This window comes from Danaus plexippus (assembly GCF_018135715.1).
Source record: "Danaus plexippus chromosome 13 unlocalized genomic scaffold, MEX_DaPlex mxdp_15, whole genome shotgun sequence".
Classification (NCBI taxonomy): domain Eukaryota; kingdom Metazoa; phylum Arthropoda; class Insecta; order Lepidoptera; family Nymphalidae; genus Danaus; species Danaus plexippus.
This window is the reverse complement of record NW_026869849.1, coordinates 1,527,709-1,547,584: the sequence shown is the minus strand read 5'-3', so window position 1 is coordinate 1,547,584 and position 19,876 is coordinate 1,527,709. Positions and strand designations below refer to the sequence as shown.

The 19,876-nt window shown below is 32.5% G+C and overlaps 2 protein-coding genes across 5 annotated transcripts; both read right to left on the bottom strand.

Moving 5' to 3' along the window:
* Positions 1 to 190: 190 nt before the first annotated feature.
* On the bottom strand, positions 191 to 3,198 carry LOC116769943 (hairy/enhancer-of-split related with YRPW motif protein 1-like). 2 transcript variants are annotated; one of them, XM_061527762.1, is made up of 4 exons: positions 3,157 to 3,198; positions 1,866 to 2,043; positions 1,644 to 1,739; positions 191 to 1,386 (listed from the first exon to the last, which is right to left on the bottom strand). In XM_061527762.1, exons 2-4 carry the CDS (start codon positions 2,040 to 2,042, stop codon positions 367 to 369), a joined length of 1,293 nt encoding a protein of 430 aa, XP_061383746.1. In that variant the 5' UTR covers position 2,043; positions 3,157 to 3,198; the 3' UTR covers positions 191 to 366. The 2 variants fall into 2 exon arrangements, with proteins under 2 accessions (XP_061383746.1, XP_061383745.1); XM_061527761.1 differs by lacking the exon at positions 3,157 to 3,198 and having other exon boundaries at positions 1,866 to 2,588.
* Positions 3,199 to 9,780: 6,582 nt separating this feature from the next.
* On the bottom strand, positions 9,781 to 19,084 carry LOC116769937 (uncharacterized). Of its 3 annotated transcripts, none has more exons than XM_032661161.2 (11): positions 18,839 to 19,068; positions 18,640 to 18,751; positions 18,205 to 18,336; positions 17,985 to 18,043; positions 15,966 to 16,122; positions 14,703 to 14,871; positions 13,866 to 14,048; positions 13,509 to 13,653; positions 12,403 to 13,212; positions 11,474 to 11,561; positions 9,781 to 10,971 (listed from the first exon to the last, which is right to left on the bottom strand). In XM_032661161.2, the coding sequence occupies exons 1-11, from the start codon at positions 18,867 to 18,869 to the stop codon at positions 10,788 to 10,790; spliced, it is 2,070 nt and encodes a 689-aa protein (XP_032517052.2). In that variant the 5' UTR covers positions 18,870 to 19,068; the 3' UTR covers positions 9,781 to 10,787. The 3 variants fall into 3 exon arrangements, with proteins under 3 accessions (XP_032517052.2, XP_032517054.2, XP_032517053.2); XM_032661162.2 differs by having other exon boundaries at positions 10,828 to 10,982; positions 18,839 to 19,084; XM_032661163.2 differs by lacking the exons at positions 17,985 to 18,043; positions 18,205 to 18,336; positions 18,640 to 18,751; positions 18,839 to 19,068 and adding an exon at positions 16,547 to 16,901.
* Between the last annotated feature and the right edge of the window lie 792 nt (positions 19,085 to 19,876).

The following is a 19,876-nucleotide window of genomic DNA, read 5'->3' as shown; positions in this document are numbered from 1 at the left end:
CTTATTTAAACTCGGTTAACAGTCGGTGAATAAAGCAAAACAAAATTTACAAATATAATGTAAATAATAACTTGTATATCTTTTTCATATAAAGTACGAATATTTAAAAATTAAAAAAAAAAGGTACAAATGAAATGACGTTTGTATAAAAACCTAAAATAGTTTTTAATAATCTGTATAAAACAGTATACCACTCGGGTAAATACTTAAAGCTTTCATCTTTGTCACATATTCTTATAGTAAAAATAATTATCGTACTTCCAAGTACAAATCGATAACATTCTCTGAAAACGATTGTTATAAAAAATAACCGTTTAAAAATTCAACCAAATAAATACTTTGGAAGACTCTCCCAACAAGTAGTTATCACCAGGGTCTCCACATTTCTGAACTGGTTCCTTGTTTTGGTGATTTAGGACTGTCTTTATCTTCAGTCTTAATATTTTGAAGACTCGACTGTGCCAGTGACGCCGCTGTGTGGCTTATGACTGTTCTGGGCACGTTGGCTTTCATTTCTGAGGACTTTTCCCTCGCAGCTGGTATACCTTCGGGTATAGTCAACTTTCTTTCAGGGATCACCTTGTCTGGTAACTGCACAAAGGCGGAACGTTCAGTCTTGACTTCAGGCGCTTGCAATCTATCTAAGAATTGCTTTTCCTTCCTCTCCCCGTCAAGTTTCATCAGCTTTGGCATTGGTCCTTTGGCATCTGAATGTCGTTTTAGCTTGTGACGTATCGAATAATCGACCGCTCTCTTTGGTGACGCGTCGATTCCTATTCTGTAATTCTCGACATCGATAACAATTGATAGCGGTTCCATCACTGTTTTGTTCCTCAGGACATCTTGTTTCAATGTGTCTGGTGATATCGTTGTGGAGGATACGGTAGGTTTTTGTTCTGGACTAGAATCTTGATCCGATGCGGAATGGCTGGGAGGTGTCGGGAAGGGGTATTTCTGTACGGGTCGCGGCGGAGTCTCGAGTTCCGTAGAAGAATCACACGCGGAATCACAGGACAAGGGACTCAAGGGCGGGCTGGTCGGCTTAGTCGATCTTACGTAATGGAACGCACTCGGCCTTTCGTCGTCTAGTCTCAAAGGGTCCGGTATCAGTGGTGGGTAGTCAGTGGAGTGTAATCGTTCTATCCCTGATAGACAGGTGTTGAGATGGTTTCCAAGTCTGTAGCGAAGTCCGGTGGGTACACTGGCGAGTCTGGAGAGGTATCTTCGGACTTCCCCGGCACAGTCTCCGAAGCCGGCCTTGAATCGGTGTAGGACGGCGGGGTCCGCAGCGATCGCTGCAGCTAGCTGCTGACGCTGGAGGGTCTGGAGGTGTTTAACGGTCAGCTCCAGGATGTCGGCCTTTTCCAGTTTCGAGTGCCGAGCTGGCTGTGAATATATGAAAATTATTAATTAGTTTCTTGTACATGAGATTTTTGATTAAATGATTTTGCCCTATGTATCAAATATTTAAAAGATATTTTTGGTCAATCAATATAGAAACAATCAAAACGTTGTTTGTACAAAAGTATTTTTCCGATGTATTTTTAGGTGTTTCAGATAATTAATACCAACATAATGATTTTTTTTTATTTTCAATAAGATCTACTTTTACTATTATAAGAAATATTGTTGACAATACTCACGTCTTTATCCATAGCATCCATCAAGAGATCTTTTAATTCGTTGAGACAGTTATTAATGCGCGCTCGCCTCTTCTTTTCCATTATAGGTTTGTTCGTCTGGAATTAGAGAAAACATTTTTATAAATTACACTTTAAAAAAAAAAAACTGTAACTACATTCGCCATTTTTCTTAATTTCACGTAAACACAGCATTAATGAAACACACACTGAAACACTAATCACCTTTCTTAATTCAGCCTTAGATAGAACTTGGGTCGGTTCTGAATTGAACCCGCTTTGGGAGTCATCGTCCTCACTGCACTGCATTTTTCCTATATGTTCACCGGACGACGGTTCGCAATCAACTGACGTCCGACGAAATAGGGCATTATTTAAATTTGTCCCATCAGTACCATTCATCCTGTTTTGAAGGCGAACTCAGAATATATAGCTGTCTCTCTCTTACTACAGTCATCATCCCGTGGGAACTGTATCGGAATGTTTTGTTTTCGTTCTGTCTCTCTCTAAGCGGGAACCTGCCGTGAATGGTGCTGTGTGGTCGTTGGTTAAAATCGTACTTAGTATGCCGTTCGATTCCGATTGATATTATTACGAAGTTGTTTTTTTTTTGTGTTTTTTATTTTATATGAAATCAATTAGGCTTGCACAAACACAACACTTTTAATTATATTACAAAATAATTAATAAATGTATGTATGTATATACTATAAAGTAAGAAAAAATATAAATACTTGTACATAAATCAGAATATTGGCATTATTCGCAAATGAATTAATATAAAGATTCCGATGAAGCTACAAAACTCCGCTCCCATTCAAATCTCTATGGGAATGCATAACCATACACACGCCCATCATGTACCACAATTCGCTTCATAAAAATCCAAAAAAACAAATCGCATGCTTACTGAACTCACGCCTTTCAATGAAGTACCGTTTAAATTTCTTTCATAGTGTTCATAGTGTGTGTGTGATAAATGCTATACTTGATGGGGCAGCGTAGCGTAAAAGGTGAGTATGGTTTTTATAGTATATGGGTTCTTTATGGGGTGTCGCGGTGTTCTCACGCTGTGTGGGAATGTTGAAAGGTGCAAGGGTTCAGTTTCGGACGGCATGTTTGTTTGTCATGCAATAAAAAGATACTGTAATGTTTTAATTTCTGTAACATTACCAATATCATTTAATACTTATTTTATTGTCTTATTAAAATTAAAAATTTTAAAATCATAATAATTAATTAACTATATTTTATGTTTTATATAAATGTGTATTACGTTAATGTCGTCTTCTAAACCAATTTGTCAACTGTCAGGAGAGCTGTCAAATACCTATTGACGTTTATCTTGTATAAGAAATTATTATACTGCAACGCGCATGGGAACTCTCAAAACATTATAAACAAATATTAATTTATTCCTAACTAATGTAAATTAACCGATTTATATCCTGTTATGTAATGAGCCTGCATTCATTAAGTCGCTGACCGGACCAGGTGTTCTGACCTTCATACATACCGATGTACTGAAATATTAATATTCTATTAAATAATCTCTCCCACGGTCCCGCTTGAGCAATACAAACATGAACGTTCTTTAAATATTCACTGACATTATAAATTATACTCAATTGGTATTGACATAAAGTTTTACAAATACTGAATAAGGGTAAACTTAAATTTGTATTACGTCAAAAAACAATTTTAGGTTTAACATTATAAGGAAGTTTCAGAACCTTTATGCCGGTTCCTAAAGTTTATTTTTGGATGAAAAAAATAAATCACCTAATTTATAACTTTGTCAAAAATTGCATGAAGGGCTACCAAGTTGTGACAAAGCCAGAAAAATTATATAAGACTTTATCCAGATATATTTACAGTTTAAATTTGATTATTCTAAAATTTTGGCTGGAATAAAAATTTTGTTCTTAGAGGCATCGAAATGTGACGGAATTGCATGCAGCTAGATTCGTGATGAGCTAACGAAAGTGAATAGCCGATGTCATTCGTTAGGGCGAGTTGTGGGAACGATCCGTTAGCTTGTAATACAAGCTGGGTTTAACAAGCTGTTAACTATTAACGAGCTTTGACATGCAAACTGCGATCCGTTATAAATTATAATGAACTCTTGCTTGACCCATCTAAGGAATTACGAAATATAAATTTTCAGTTGAAATTACTCGTATTGTGTTGAAATAATACTTACAAAAATTTATGTTACTTGTAAACTATTACCAATTAACATGTTCAGTTCTAAAACAAGAAAATTAAAAGTGGATAATTAAAGTCGTATTTCATGTTTGTTAATATTATTTATTATTCACTGTATTTTATTAAGAAATATAATTTAAGCAGAAAGTTATCAATGTAAATACTCCAAAGTCCAAAGTCGATTAAAAACTGTAAATCAATATGTCAAGATGGCCGCCAGAAGCGATGTGCTCGATAACTGAAATGGAATTACAAGGATTACGCAATAGATCTCTAAATGAAAACGCAAGTGACGTAAAAAATAATTCTCATAGGTCGTGTGAACCGGACTTGTAACGGTTCTTCCTTCCGCCCTTCAAGAAGTAGGAGGGCTGTACGCTATGCACTTACATAGATAACATATTAATTATTGAATAGGCATAGATAAAACAGAAAATAAACATTGGCAGACAGATATGGGCCATATCATAGATCAATAAAAATAAATATATATATATGCTTAGTTATTTTTTTTATTTAGTACTTTAATAATGTAATCATATATTTTAATTAGTTCAAAATTTGTAAAAAAAAAGTGACGGGAAGTTATTTATGTATTTTTAAATGGAGTTGATAGTTTTAGAATGTTTGATAAAAATTGGTTACCCTATAAATATTATAAAGGATTCTGGTCGACCCTACAAAGGAAACTCATTTATCGAGGGTCAGTAAAATATTTGCCGATGGATTAACTTTTTTATGTTTATTTCGTTGAGAGGAAGTCGTTTAGTTACTTTTAATCTGTTTGCTGACAATTTAATACAACCTTAATAATTTATGAAATTGCTGTTATATTAAAATCTCGTTGTTAGTTTTTAAAATACAGATATAAATATTGATGTATTATAATATTATAGAATTATAAGTTCTTGCCAAAATCGAAACGAAAAACTTCTCATTCGTTAACATACCTATTTTTAATATTTATTTTAAAATATATCTATATTGCATACATATATTGAATTGAGACTACTTAAACTTGACCTATTTACTTATGAACGTCCCCACTTATGTGGTTACAATAATATTATTGATAAATATTTATCCATCAATCATAGAACAATACAAGTTTTTATATCTCAAACCCGGAAATCGTACCCCGGATGGGTTTTTTCGTGGTTCTCTTAATAAAAACGAGTTGATATTCAATGGGAGCTCGTTTTTTTTGTGCACCTGTGTCTATGGGAATTCTTATGGGAATAAAAAAAAATGTTACAGATTTTTTTGTTATAATTTCTCGTTTCCTTACGCTTTTAAACGTAAGGAAACGATATTGTTATTGCCCTTTCCAAATAGTTTGACATAGCTAAGGAATTAAAAATGCATTTAGTAACAAATCGAAAGAAATATGGTACTGGTTAATTTATAATAATTATTAAATAAAAGTAAAGAGAAGGATTGTGCATTTTATTACGATATTAATTCGATTCTAGAAAATTTTCAACTTATTAGACAGACTGGTGAAAATATCTATAAATTTTTTAATATTAGAGAGATATAAATAAGATAACTGCAACGGATTGAAAGTACATATATTACTCTTTTTATCTTCTTTCGAAAGATTTCTGTAAGAATTTGGTACTTCAACTGACCCGATCCTATTCTTCTATTAGACTAATTTTGTTAAATAATTAATTTATTAACATAATTAAGAGGAAATTCCCTTGAAACAAAGGAGGACAAGGTTAGACATATCAAGGCCCAATAAGGATACTCTAGAAGTAAAGTCCGTATATACAACGAAGTTAAACCTATCGTTTTGTATGAAACTCATATCTTAATTGCTAAGATAAATGTCTGAATTAATCTCAGCCTTTCGATTGTAGTACCGTGTTTATGGGAAGGTTATGAAGGTCAAAATGTGAACCAAATTACGTCAGTTAGGTGCGTCCAGATATACCAGATTATTTTAATAGACACTTTTCTTTATAAACTAGGACGTCATTAAGTTTTAGAAATATAGGTACTGAAACTAATTTTTATTCTTAATCCTATTTTGAGATCAGAATAAAAAGACGTAATAATAATTATTACTATATATAGTTCCATATATAATTACGATGCAAATAATTTCTTTCGTATCAAAAAGATTGATTTTTTATAATTGTTATTGCAGAATTCAAAATGAAATGTATTTTAATTTAGACCGTAGTTATGAGAATAAAATAACGTAAGATTGAAAATAATGAGATCCAAGACTTTCGCGAGTATTCATTAAAATGAAACTATTTTTTTCGGATTACTACGGGCAGACGAGATGCATGCGAGACGCGATCACGGTTGCTGCAAAGTAACCGAAACGTCGGCAATATGTAGTTTTTAAAAATAATAAAATACCCGTAGTAAACCCGAAAAAAAATGTTTCATTTATTCGATTTAAAACTTAAAATCCTTTTAGTTAAATGTTAAAATTAACACTTAAAACTGATAAAAAAAAAACTGATACGATTTTAATGATTCTATGTCAATTTATTCATTTAATAAATTATGAGATTTCCCTTATGTACTTACGTGTAAAAATACTTTCTCCGATCTTAGCAACATAAATTGCAATTAAATGATGCAAAAAGAATAATCGGAATTGTTTTATTGATTAAGAAATTATAAATATATATATAAAAAAGACACAGTTCATTTATGAACTTTTTTTAATGGCAACTCCCGTTCGATGACACATTGTATCACTTGCTGTCAGTTCCCACGCTCCTGTACTGTAACAGGTGCTAGATTGATATCTGCTCGAGCGAAATTGAACTTTATTGCCTTGAATTAAGCCCACAATATTATTAAATAAAATAATGAAGTCAATAGGTTACAGTCGAACCAATTTATGGCGAATTCATAAACTATTACAGTAAATAGTTAAATTAAAGTTGAATTTAAATTAATACTCAACATAAATAAAATAATAAACTAACCAATTATAGTTTTCTCGTAACATGTATTTTTTTTATAATTTACCAAAGTACTCCCAGCTAGTAGATATTATATATTTTTTGGGATTGCTCTTTTAAAGGTGTGTAACAATTTAAAAGAAAATCAATCATGTGAGTCCACCGCTAATCCGATCTAAACTGACCTCAAAATAAGAATTTGTGGGAAATATACAGTGATCCATTTCTCAGTTACCAATTCCTTTTGTTACCCTCCACCTTGGCTGCCTTTTGTCCCAAGTTGCGGACCCTTTTGTAAAGGATATGAATTTCTTTGTGTATATGTTATTCCATTGATGCAAATTATACTTTTACGTTGCCGAATTATAGTTTTGATGGGAGAATTTTTATAGAATTGTTTTGATTGCGATTTTTAGGTAAGGCTTTCGACAAGTTTCGATTTTGAAGTTTGTTTTTTAAATAAAGGGTCAACAAGCGTTTTTGAGCTGTAATATGGATGTAGTAGGCACTATTAAAAGTCGATGAATGTGTTGAAACCTTTATCAATTTATTTGACCGCCATGTTCTTAAATTTATTTCGGAGACATATTTTTAATATCAACAGACTTATGGTGGGTTAATATTCAGACCTGAATACACTAGCTATCTCTTCTAAGGCTCAGTCGCATAAAAAAACAAATACCAGTTTTATTTAGTTCATTTACAAAGTTGTGTTATGTGATATTAATACAAGTTATTAATTGCGGTGAACTCCTCGTCTCAATCTGAATTAGGCTAGGAAGGAAATGTACCAATAAAGTGTGCCAAAACAATAGTTATGGTAAGAGCTGTCTTCGACAATAATACGTGTCGCGTAAGGAAAATACGAATTATATGCCAAGGATAAATTATAAGCCATTTATTTATTCCGATTTCTAAGGATCTAAGTTTCATCAAAAATTGTAAAGAATTTTTGCTTCAAAGAGCAATCATCCATCCATCTCACAAATTATCACATTAACAATATTAGAAGGATTATAGAATATACAAAAATATTCTTAATAAATTATTATTAAATTTTTGGGTGTGAAAATCGACTACACATTTTCATTAGACATTTTAACTCAACAAAGATCTTTAAATGTTTTTAAATGAGTTGGTCTTCAGTATTTAATTCATTTTTAAGATATCTTTAGTTTTCTAAAACATGATCAATGCACGTCTAGTCCTTGAACTAATTTACTCGCCAAACTAAACTAAATACTCGCCAAATCCCAAAAGGCCGAGGGGGACCAATTAATAATAGATTCATAGCAAACTCCTGGTTCCCAAATTCAATGACAATATCATTAATGTGCAACTTTTAAGCTATTTAGAGAACAGTGGTGTCACTTATACCATCTGGTGCCCGAAGCAAATTCCTTTCCCGTCACCAAACCATGTATATCCCACTACTGACCATATTCGCTTAATCCAATTCGGAGTGAAGGAAAAACGTCGTAAGAAAATTAATAACACAAAAATAACGATAAATTTGATTTCAATAAGATATTTGTCACGAAAAATCTTTTCTTCTACCTTTCTGTTCCGTAAGACTGTCTATACTTTACATCATCTAAGTTTAAAGATCGAGCCAGAGAATTTTCAATAGACAGAAATACCATGTTACGTGATCTGTCTTGTCCATGGAGTTTCTTAAATATGTTTTATTAATTTTAGTCACGAAAATCGTTCAGCGCTAGCTGTTATGACAAGAATTGTAGTAAATAACATTTACACTGTGCATACTTCAGAATATGTTGCACACAAAATGATTTAATTGTAAATAATAAATCAGCAAGGTTTCCCCGCAGATTTATCTATTTCTTGCCAAAAAAAATTATGTCCTTGGAAAATGATTCAGATATGTCTTTTTTTATTAAATTCTAGAGCTTTTTTAATAGATCAGTGTCACTTAAAACTTTTAAATTAGATGGCTGCAAAACACTTAAATATGGAAATATTTCTTTCATCGGAACTTAACGCCATTCCACTTGTTTAATAATGACATCGAATACTCGATAAGATATGTTCGCTTTGAAAAAACTTTTCGGATATTGGAGACGCTCATCAAAACGGCGTTTCACGTTCCTGTAACATGTTCTAGAAATTAAAGGGGTGATGGAGTGGATTTATCAACAGGAGCGCCACGGAAAAATTACTTTGTTGGTTAACAAAATAAGGGAATTCCCCGATCGACAATACCTGGCCAACGTATCGTGACACAAAAAAAGTAGAAATAAATCGACATATTTTCGTTCAGGATTTGTTGATATTCTTACGATCAACTCCTAATCGTACTATGGTCTTTAGTGTGCCAAGCACTTTGCGTTTTAAGCGTAACTGAAAAAATTAAAATATCCCTACTCAGGTACAATGTAAAAAAAATATATAGAATGAGAGGGAAATAGAAACGCGGAGAGATGTATTCATCACGCAGCTGTACGCATTAAACTTTATCGACGACTTTTTTATTACTAATATTGTCCGATTATATATTTTTCTTTATCCATATATAATTTCCTTCTAAATAAAATTAGCCATACTCGAGAGTGTCGAGGCGACTTTTTTTACTACTTGGTAGAAATCCCCTTTCATTACGTCACTCTCAAATTGTTGGTGGCATAAACACTTTTTGGTCTTGTAATTAACTCGAACCACTTTAATGTAACCGGCTAGAGAAAATTCTGACGATCAATTTACTTTACTTATCTGATTCTCTATTCTGCGAGCGGCCAAACTATGAATCTATATATATATATATATATATATATATATGAAGCTCATATTTGGTGAAGGCACGTAACAGGGTACAAGGTATGACCGTATATATTAATATACGGTGCTTTAGAAAAACCCTAAATCCCCTTTTGGACTCCCCTATTATTGTGAAGAGATCCATAGATTCCACTTTACAACTTGAATCAAAACTTATATGATACGAGTACTTGTATAAGGATTTTTAAAAGAAATTTTTGAAATGAAAAACAATATAAGTAAGTGATATATTATAAAAAAGACATCAATACGAAAAAAATTTATTTACTAAATTCAACTTTATACAACGAAACGTGCTGTTTATTACTGGCCATCAAACAAAATGGAGAATTTTAAAAATAGAACATGAAATATATTAAACATTGAATTTGAACGCTTCTTCGATGTTTAAAATTAAATTATAAGTAATTTTTGGTCACACAAATAAAATTAGTCATAAACTTAAGAGCATCTTAATTATAACTAACACTGGCACTGGAATATCACAGGACAACAGACGTGTTGATAATAAAGTTATTATCAAACGAGAAAATTGTCAAATACATCTTAAAATGAATTAAAAATATATTCAAAATGTATAAAACGGTAAATGCAGTTCAAGAAATGCTCGAGCAGTACAAGGAAGACATGTTTTTCATTTTAATACAAAGCGAATCGGTTAAAAAATAATTATACTGAAAAATAATTAATTTTTGAAATTAATGTATGACCAAAGTAAATGTTAATGAATTGTGGGAATTAAATATTATAGGAAATATTAATTAGAATTAACAAAGAAATCTGCTAGGTTTAAATTATATTACATAACAAGTGAAATTGAATTAATTCACAGAGTATAAAATTAACAACGAGACAGATAAAAAAAAAAGAAAACGTTAATTATAAAACTTAAAAGTTAGTTATGTAAATTTGTATCAGTTATTAAATAATGAAGTCAAAGTTACTAAATATTATAACTACATTAATACAACCATGAAACAATAAGGCACTAACTAGTACTATGTATATGTATAGAAAATGCTTAAAAAAATATCCTAACCATAAAGAATCGTTGTTGACTCTACAAAATGCACTATAATCTAACTTATATTCATAACACATATGAGAATTATAATTTCTTCGCCCATCTCAATTCAAATCCAATCAATCGGTTAATTCACAACACTATAAAGCAATTTACGCGACACGACACGTCAACGACACGACACGACTACATCGGAACCTCGGAGACGTATTCTATAGTGAGGAAGAAGTCGAGCAGTTCGTGGGCGTGCATCCACCACCAGGGTGTGGAGTGACACCCTCGCGGCCGCCTCGTCACCCCACACAGCAGCCACACGGCGCAGGCGAAGCACACCACCGCGAACACTTGGAACAACCACTTCATGGAGTCGCTGAGAACACACTGAGGGTCAGTATGTTAGGACGGTGCTGGTTAAGGATTTGTTAGATGGAAGGGGGAGGGGGGGGGGATATATAATAAAGAAGTTCGGCTGTATAATTTGGTAATTGGTATATGAGAAAAGTATAACTATATTTACATATACATTTGTCTCGTATTCACGTGGACTTGATGATTGCGAGTGATATAAACATCATAAGACGAGTTACTACACATGTAAAACATTAAATACGGTAGAGTTAGATCGTGTCAACGAAACAAGATAAATTCTATAAATAAACTGACAGCCAGTGAATGAAGATAGTTTCCGTAAAATATATTTAATATAATAAAAATTAATGATTTATTGTGTACTGAATGAATATCCACAGGACCACATTTATACATTATACTGAGTAATGAGACGATCTGTTAAAATATATAAAACCCTTCTTTTGTTTACATTGTTTATCTTGTTTCGTTGGATTATTGTGTTCTTAAGTCATCGAACTCACCACAGGTACCGCCGCAGGCTACGATGCGGTTGCCGGCGAACGCACTCAGAGTGTAGCAGCTCTGTCTGAGTCGACACCGACGCGTAGTCTGAAAGATACATTTATATGAAACACAACGAAACATTATTATTTACACGGTAATATATGAATTAGACTAAATTCCTGAGTAATTCGTATAAATAGTGTAGCCGTTGAAAGAATTCACATTTGAAAAATCTACAGCAACAATTACATAAAAAGGAAAGATTTTTTTGTCATAAAACTAGATCTCATTAGTCTTTTGTTATCGCGGGTTAATTTTGAAAGTAGTCTTACAAAGACATTCCATTAATCAGCTAATCTTTGATTGAGATGTTCCTACAGAAAAGAAATCTTTGTTTAAACAGTCGTATGAAGACGTTTTGGATAATTTATGTATAAGGACACTAGTACTAGACGTGGTAATTGTTAAATTAATTTGTTCCGCCCAAGATTAATATTAACCATACGTCAATAGTCGCACTACAAAATGATATTGCTTAAACCGATTCCTTTAAATTCAAATTAAGAATGTGTCAAGAAATTTCTTGTCAACCTACCGTCATTTTAAAATTCTTTGCATATTGATTATATTGTATATATATATATTTATTTATTTAAATCTATGCAGGTACTTATATATATATATATAAATTGTTTTATTTTTCAACAATGTAATAAATATCAAAGTGAATACTTTCAGACGCTTCTTAAATAACCGTATGCCATAGAGACCAATCTAATTACACACATATGTTACATGTTATTTACAGTAACAAGACTAGGTTACACTGTTTTACCACACATACACTATTCTACAGCGCTTACAGTACAACCACTATATACAATATAATATATACATATAGGTGGCTAAAATATCTACAAATCTATCCAACGTACTAATAAATTACCACAATCCGCCTGTGCTTCAGCAGAGCACACGTCACAGTACTCTTCAATCTTTCTGTCATTTTCTGTGCACTTATTTTCCAAGTCGAAGAGCCTAGCTCTTAGACTATCAACAGCTGATTTCAATAAAACATTCCTCTCGTTTCCTTCGTCGACGAATCTTCGCAACAGATCCAAGTTATCCTCATACAGGCCGACGTCTCTCTTGATTTCTTCCACAGTCACATCAGATTTTTTGACTTCTATTTCCAGTCTGTTCGTATATTTCCTCAGTCTGTCGCACTCCATACATTTCGTGCATTCGATGCAATTTTGTACGTTATTATTATTATTGTAAGATTCAAATTCGTCATTAGTCTGTACACCTTTATTCATGACTTCTATATCTCTGAACACTTCGAACACTTGCGACGATGTGTTCGTTGCTTTATTGCCAGTATTTAAGTTTTTATAATCTGTATCATTGAATGTAGTCTGTGTTGAAGCAGACACTAGCTCGTACGATATGGCGTCTTTTCGGTCGTAATAGAAGTCAAAAGATTCATTGCCAGTCTGTGTGGCTGAGTTTATATTTGTAGAGGAATGTTTTTTACAACAACAATCAACATTAATAACTTCTGTCTGTGTCTCAGCCGGTACATTAGTGCTGCCGGTCTCTGAATGTCTGTCGATATTTTGGGAATTATTGAAATCTTTAAAAGCATATCTGGATAAGTTACAGAAACTAAGTCTCATTTCGTCAAACAGAGACAGGTTCGTCGGTCGTCCGTGATCTTCGTTCAGAAATGATTCCTCGTCTATCCGGATGCTCTCTGGGCGGCAAAGCGGTTAAACATACATTTAAAGCACATAAAAAGGTTAAACGGCGGCGAGATGGCTGTCTGTATTGTTAATTAACGTTTGGAAATATTTTTTCAATAAAAATATAATTTTATTTAATGTTTATAGTTTGTATATACAGATTTATTGAAGTATTTGTCGTGCTTATTAATAAGTAAGATATTCAAGAAGAAATAATCGATATATATATATATATATATATACATATATATATTTATATATATATATATATATATATATATATATATATAATATTAATATTAAGTACCTTGTGTGAACTTTGAATCAGCGTTGAGACTGTCCAAGGCTGTGAGCATCTGGTCCTCGGTGTAGCTGATGTCGATGGATCTCTCCATACGGAGGTGTGTGTTTGACTTATTTAGCATGTCTTTCAACTCCATCTCAAGAATTACCTAAAACATGTACATATGAAGTTAATACAACATCAGATTGTGATATTGATCCATTAAATTTAAAAAAATATATAAAATTTATATTGCTATGCTATTTATTGTACAAAATGTATTATGAAAAAGTTATTACTCATTCTTGTATGTACAAAATTATAGACCAAACATAGCATTAAATCTGTTAGTGCATCTCATCTATACTATCACATGTCCACCTTCTCTCGTAGCAGCTGTTGCAGGTCCCTGTCCAGGTCTCCAGCTCTAGCCGCCAGCTCAGCTCGCTCGCTCCGAAGATTCTCGTTCTGTTCCAACAGAGCCTTATGACGCGCTGCGTACATCTCGTTGATGTGATGACAGTCCCGCTTCGACTTGGCCAGCAACTCCTGCAGAGATAGCTTCTGTGGATACGGAAAGAATCTATTATTATATACACAATATAAGCTTACGACTCATTTCATATTTTACATACGTTATGTGTTAAGTACCTATACTTGGTAGGTATTGTTAAATAATATGTGAAGTCAAATATAGGTAGGTCAGTCTACTGTATTGGGTTCCGTCATTCAGTGTAACTTGTGAGAATACACATATGTATAGCGAATTTAATATAGTCAAGGATACTATAAAATATAAGACATAATAGGAAATATCCTGGTCCCAGTTGGTTGTAGGAAGTGAAAATCACGTTACATAGTCAAGGTTGTGTTGCTGGTGTGGGAATATCGCTTGTAAAATTTTATATTAATCATATTATTAGAATTACATATTTCTCATTTGATTCTTAATTAATGGTCGGATGAGATCTAAGATTTCCGAGACTATTCATTTAAATGAAACTAATATTGTCGGATTGCTACGCGTATTTTAGTATTTTTAAAAGCTTCATAATCCCGACGTTTCGGTCACTTTGCAGCAACCGTGATCACGGGCGGACGAGATGTGAAAGTAACAGAAAAAATAATAAATTACGCGCAGTAATCCGAAATTATTAGTTTCATTTAATGGTAGAATTATATAATTATAATTAATATTGTTACGAACGTGTCTCTTACCTCAGTCTCCAACATGGCGACCTGGTCTGTGAGTACCCTCGTGCGTCGTTTGGCTGACTCGAGCTGCCCCCGGGCCTCGGTCAGAGCTCGTTCACTGTTAGTCAACTGTTCACAGACCTCCTCATAGTCGTGACGCACGTGGGTTAACGCTGAATTCTCTTCTCGTAACCTATTGACATATGTATACTTATATTAATATATATATTAAAGTAGAAAAAGTACATCCTGCAGCAGTTGAGTATTGCTTTACAACCTAAAAGACATGATTACGTAATGATATCTTTTAGATTGTAAAGCAATGAATGAACAAATACTATTCCAGTAAATTTGTACCAAAAGCTTTACACTGAACGCACAAAAAAGTATATACGATAAATATATGGAAAATTAAACTTATAAGAAAATTATCTGCCCGTCTGTTTGTTCTTGATAATCTCAAGGAATACTGAACTGATTTTGACGGAAATATCGCTCGCAAGTAGGTAATGTCCTAAGGATTGACTTAGGATTCTTCTTAACCGACCCCTAATAGGAGGAAGTTCTCAATTCCACTATATGTTTGTAACGCATTTAATCATTCAATTTAAGACCGATTTTCAAAATAATTTTTCAGTAGCAAGGACAATCCCAGTGTCAGCGAGTCAGCATCTGCGACGAGGTCGCGAGAAATCGAACCAAGACCTAATAATAATGCTAATGATTTTTCCTAAAATGGTTTAATAAGCGAGGAAATGCAGCCAATGAGTCGTTCGTAATAAATTTGGAACACATTACTTAATTTTATTCAGATGTAAGGATGTGTGATTGTAAATATTTATTCGCTAACATTTAAAGTATGTGTAGTTAACACAAAAACGTCTATTTGATTGTGGAGGTAATCACTTTGATGTAATAATGTATATACATAGGACAATTTATATCGCAATTCGTATGTGAAGGTCACTTCCAGCACATTTATCATTCAAGTATGTATGGCCACATAGCAATAAGGCCAGAAACCATACTATACAAAGATATTAAAATTACTATCAATTTTCTATACATGCATGTAATCGTAAGCAAAGCATTAGGTAATGAGGTCCAAGACTTTCGCGAGTATTCATTTAAATGTGTAATATTTTTCGTATTACTACGCGTATTTTATTATTATTAAAACTACATACTCCCGACGTTTCGGTTACTTTGCAGCCACCGTGACCACGGGCGGACGAGATGGTAGCATTAGGTAGGTTAGTATTTATGAGGAGTGTGAAGGCACGTTACATATTAAGGTGTTCCCTGAGCGCGTGTGCCTCGGACGCGGCCGCAGCGAGCGCCTCTTCATGCAGGGCGTCACAATCGTCCAGCTGTCGTCGCAGCTGCTGCGTCACCTGGGCCTTCTCACGAAGCTCGCACTGCAGCTCCTCCAGCAGTTGGAAACCTGGAAACAAATACCAATATCTGATATACCGGGGACTATTAAATATACATTGATATGAAAATTTATGATATATTTTTTCGATTTATGCGGCAAATTATGCGGTTTCAAAGCATTTTTAAGTACCATTAATATCTCATATAATAAAAAAGCGCATTTAGGACAAAGTTGTGATAATAAAATTCAAATATCTCACAGTCGTTCACGCCCGTCTTCTTTCTTTTATGATTTATTCGTCTATATATACATAATACCTATTTTTTATTACAGATTATATTATATAGCAAATTAATAAATACTTTGTCAATATAACTTTACCATATTTATATATATGAAGACACTCAATACGACAAAAATATATAACATGTATTGCATTAAGTAACATATGCTTATCGACATACAATCTAATAAGAAATAGACTCATTACCTCGTCTCCTAGAATTGGTGATTTTTGAGACAACACTCCATAAGTTAAATAGGAATATAAAAATATATGAACCCATGGCCATAATAATAAGATCCATGTGACAAACGACACGTTAACACAAGTTAATGTATGTACAAATGTCGCGATAGTTCAACAAATACTGAATTTTTGTCAACCTCGATTTGCGTGTTCGCGATCGCATTACAAATATTTGCATCTATCACCAGAGCGCGTGTTTACGAGGCCATTTTAAATGTACAAGTTCTTAGAGCAATACCCGCAAATATTCTACCAACCGAAATTGTCGGTGTAGAACATAATGTTTGCATATAAAAATTTGCACAAACGATAAGATAGTTACATATTGTAATTAGTTAATTGGTACAAGGAGCTATCTTTATTGAATATTAATTTGTACTAATTGTATTTTAAATGTATTTTGTTATTGGCAACGAGGAAACTATAAATCAGTAAGTAGAGCTTGATTAGAATTTATATATATAAATATATAATATTGACTGACTAATGAAACAATATGGAACAATGCTCATAAAGATAATTAATAATGATATAACCAATAAACTAAAATTATTTCTGAACAATCACTATTGGCTTTTCTACATCACGCTAACACTATAATGCCTTTAAGGTGCCACTTAAAACCAGATCATATTCAAAATTAGTATCCCTTAATGATATATCTGACTTCTGAAAACTCAAGTGGCTTCCTAACCACCTTCAACGAAACTGAAAGTAACCATGTTGTATAAAATCTTCACAAATCGATCGCCTTCCTAGTCACTCCACTGTCGATTTCTTCAAAATTTCTTTTACAGATCGGTCAGTATGATAAAACCTTACCTAGCTGAATAACTATAGCGTTTGTAATTTAAATATTCAGACTAAGATTTGTATCAAAAGCAATAACACGTTAAGTATATTACTAACTATAACTTAGTCATATATCTTGTATGATGTATTGTAAACTGTATTTAGTATAAAAATTTATTTATATGTTGTGTATAAATAAATTATGTAACACAGCACATATACAAATATTATGTTGACATAATGTGTATGTTTATAAAAAAAATTATGTTCCTATGATATTCACAAGTGAAAAAATATAATAAATCTATATATATAGATATATTTTCATTAAATTTAAATTGATTTTCTATGTAAGAGATGAGTTGTTTTCCGAAATTATCAAATAATATAGGAAATATTACATAAATTAGTTTTGTGTTTTATAATAATTCTTTTTTGTTTTTATCAAATGTTCAATGTAATTACCACCTTATTAACATGCTGTGGGTATTCGAGATAACGCATCTATGCCAGTCAATTAGAAAGATCAATGACCTGTTACAATTTTGTTTAATGACCGAGTTATAGGTTGTTAAGGGGCTCTCATGAATGATTTTAATCAACTCACCATCAGAGGATATGCCAGAATCCGAATCATGTGGTAATAGGCCAGTTTTCAAATTGAAACTGCAAAAAAATATAAACATATTTGTTATAGCATATATATATATATCTCAATGTAAATAGAATTTCTAAAAATATTACTTTTTATTATTAACTTTAAGTATATCCAAGGAAAAAAATTTAAATTCAAAATTAATGAATAGATTCTATCAATTTAAGCATACCTCTCTTCTAAATCAGCTTTAACTTTTTGGTTGTCACTATATTTGCTGAGTGTTGCAGCCAACTCGGTTACAGTGATGTCTGGATTACAATCGTCGGGGTCGAGGAGTGATCTCAAGTAACTGTACTCATCCCTATTGTTGTGTTCAAACAAAATTGTAATTTATAGTTTTCAATTAACATGTTATGTGGGTTTAGTGCTGTAAGGGTTTATTATATGGAAAACAGATATAAATATATTATATCCCTTTTCCATACAATAATGATGAAAATTTCAGATAATTTTTACCAATTTTTTTATTTCATTGTTTTGAACAGTTGCATTTTATAAACAGATTCCCATGAATTGAAAATATCGAAATAGTTAAGTCTTAATAAATATATTTTGTAAAATTAAAATGACCAGTACCTAGGAAAAAAAAAAAAGGTAAACTTACTTATTTGTTTTCACGAAAGGCGCGAATTTTTCCATTAACGTATTAACGCATAATGTACTGGAAATCTCAGCTTCGCAGAACTCAAATATACGTTCTGCCGTGATGATAAATTCTAAAAATGAAAATAAACACATCAGTAATAAGGAAGTATCCTGACCAACGCATAGTTATAATAATAAACGGTTAAAATTACACTAACCATCCGTAATTCCTTGTCCATCTAGATTCATCGTTTTGTCACTTGCTTTAGTAAATACAAATAAAATCCAAGCGTTAAATTCAATACGCCTGTATTTATAACATCGATTGTTTACTTCTCATTTGCAATAAATTCGTTACACTAGGAAGAAGTACAAAAATAGTTTTTGAGTTTAATAAAACGGTTTACGTCAATAGTGATGTCTCTCCATTAAAGCATTTCCGTATCGATAATATAATACCGATATTGCAATACATAGTGAAAATCTTGTTATTATAAATAATTTTAAGAATCATGCAATAGAATAATAGATAGATAATAGATTTTACAGAATTGCAGGATATGTCGTTTTTCTTTGTAGTACTTTTATCGATAATTATCGTAAAATCTCTAGTTACTTACCATAGATAATGATAAATAAAAAATATATCTCTGATATTTTGGCTCACGAGTCTCTGTAAATTATTAACTGATAATATTATTGGCCAAAAGAAAAACTCAACGAAAATATATTATAATTTCAACATTTTTAATACGTTTTTAGAACACTCACAATATTATATATATATATTGAACATAAATTTAAATGTTTATTAAGATAAATAGTTTTTATTGAAGTATGATATTGAATATTATTTTTTGATGTTTATATCCAATCACGTTCTTTTATTGTGAAAGCTCAAAAACTGCGAACTACCCCAAATGAAAAGAAAAATGACCTTGTAGTATTTTTTTATCCAGTGCCCTTAGGGTACTTTGATTAGCACAAATCAGTGCCGGCGTAAGGGCCACTGATACCCCGGGCGAAAATATTGTGGCGCCCTCTTGAGGGAAGCAATTTCAAGTGTTAGTTTTTTGCTGATCCCAAGTAAAATTATATTAAGAATTTCATCTTTCCTTTAGCGTTACCCAGATCTAACGACGCGGACGTAGAAGGTTCAGTTATCCCCACCATCTACCACGTGTCACGCGTATCGGTTTGGCGGTGGAAGCATTGCACCAATCGTAAGCGTAAGCACGATATCGTTAGAGTCACTC

Bases quoted from the DNA above. Each gene is read 5' to 3' on its own strand.
- LOC116769937 (XM_032661161.2), bottom strand. From the start codon at position 18,869: ATGAATCTAGATGGACAAGGAATTACGGATG. The intron at 14,872-15,965 runs GTAACGTGCCTT...ATATGTCAATAG, and splicing joins CTCAGGGAACACCTTAATAT to GTTACGAGAAGAGAATTCAG. The intron at 13,654-13,865 runs GTGGACATGTGA...TACATGTTTTAG, and splicing joins AACAGCTGCTACGAGAGAAG to GTAATTCTTGAGATGGAGTT.
- LOC116769943 (XM_061527762.1), bottom strand. From the start codon at position 2,042: ATGAATGGTACTGATGGGACAAATTTAAATAATGCCCTATTTCGTCGG. The intron at 1,740-1,865 runs GTGATTAGTGTT...CTCTAATTCCAG, and splicing joins CTAAGGCTGAATTAAGAAAG to ACGAACAAACCTATAATGGA. The intron at 1,387-1,643 runs GTGAGTATTGTC...ATATATTCACAG, and splicing joins TGGATGCTATGGATAAAGAC to CCAGCTCGGCACTCGAAACT.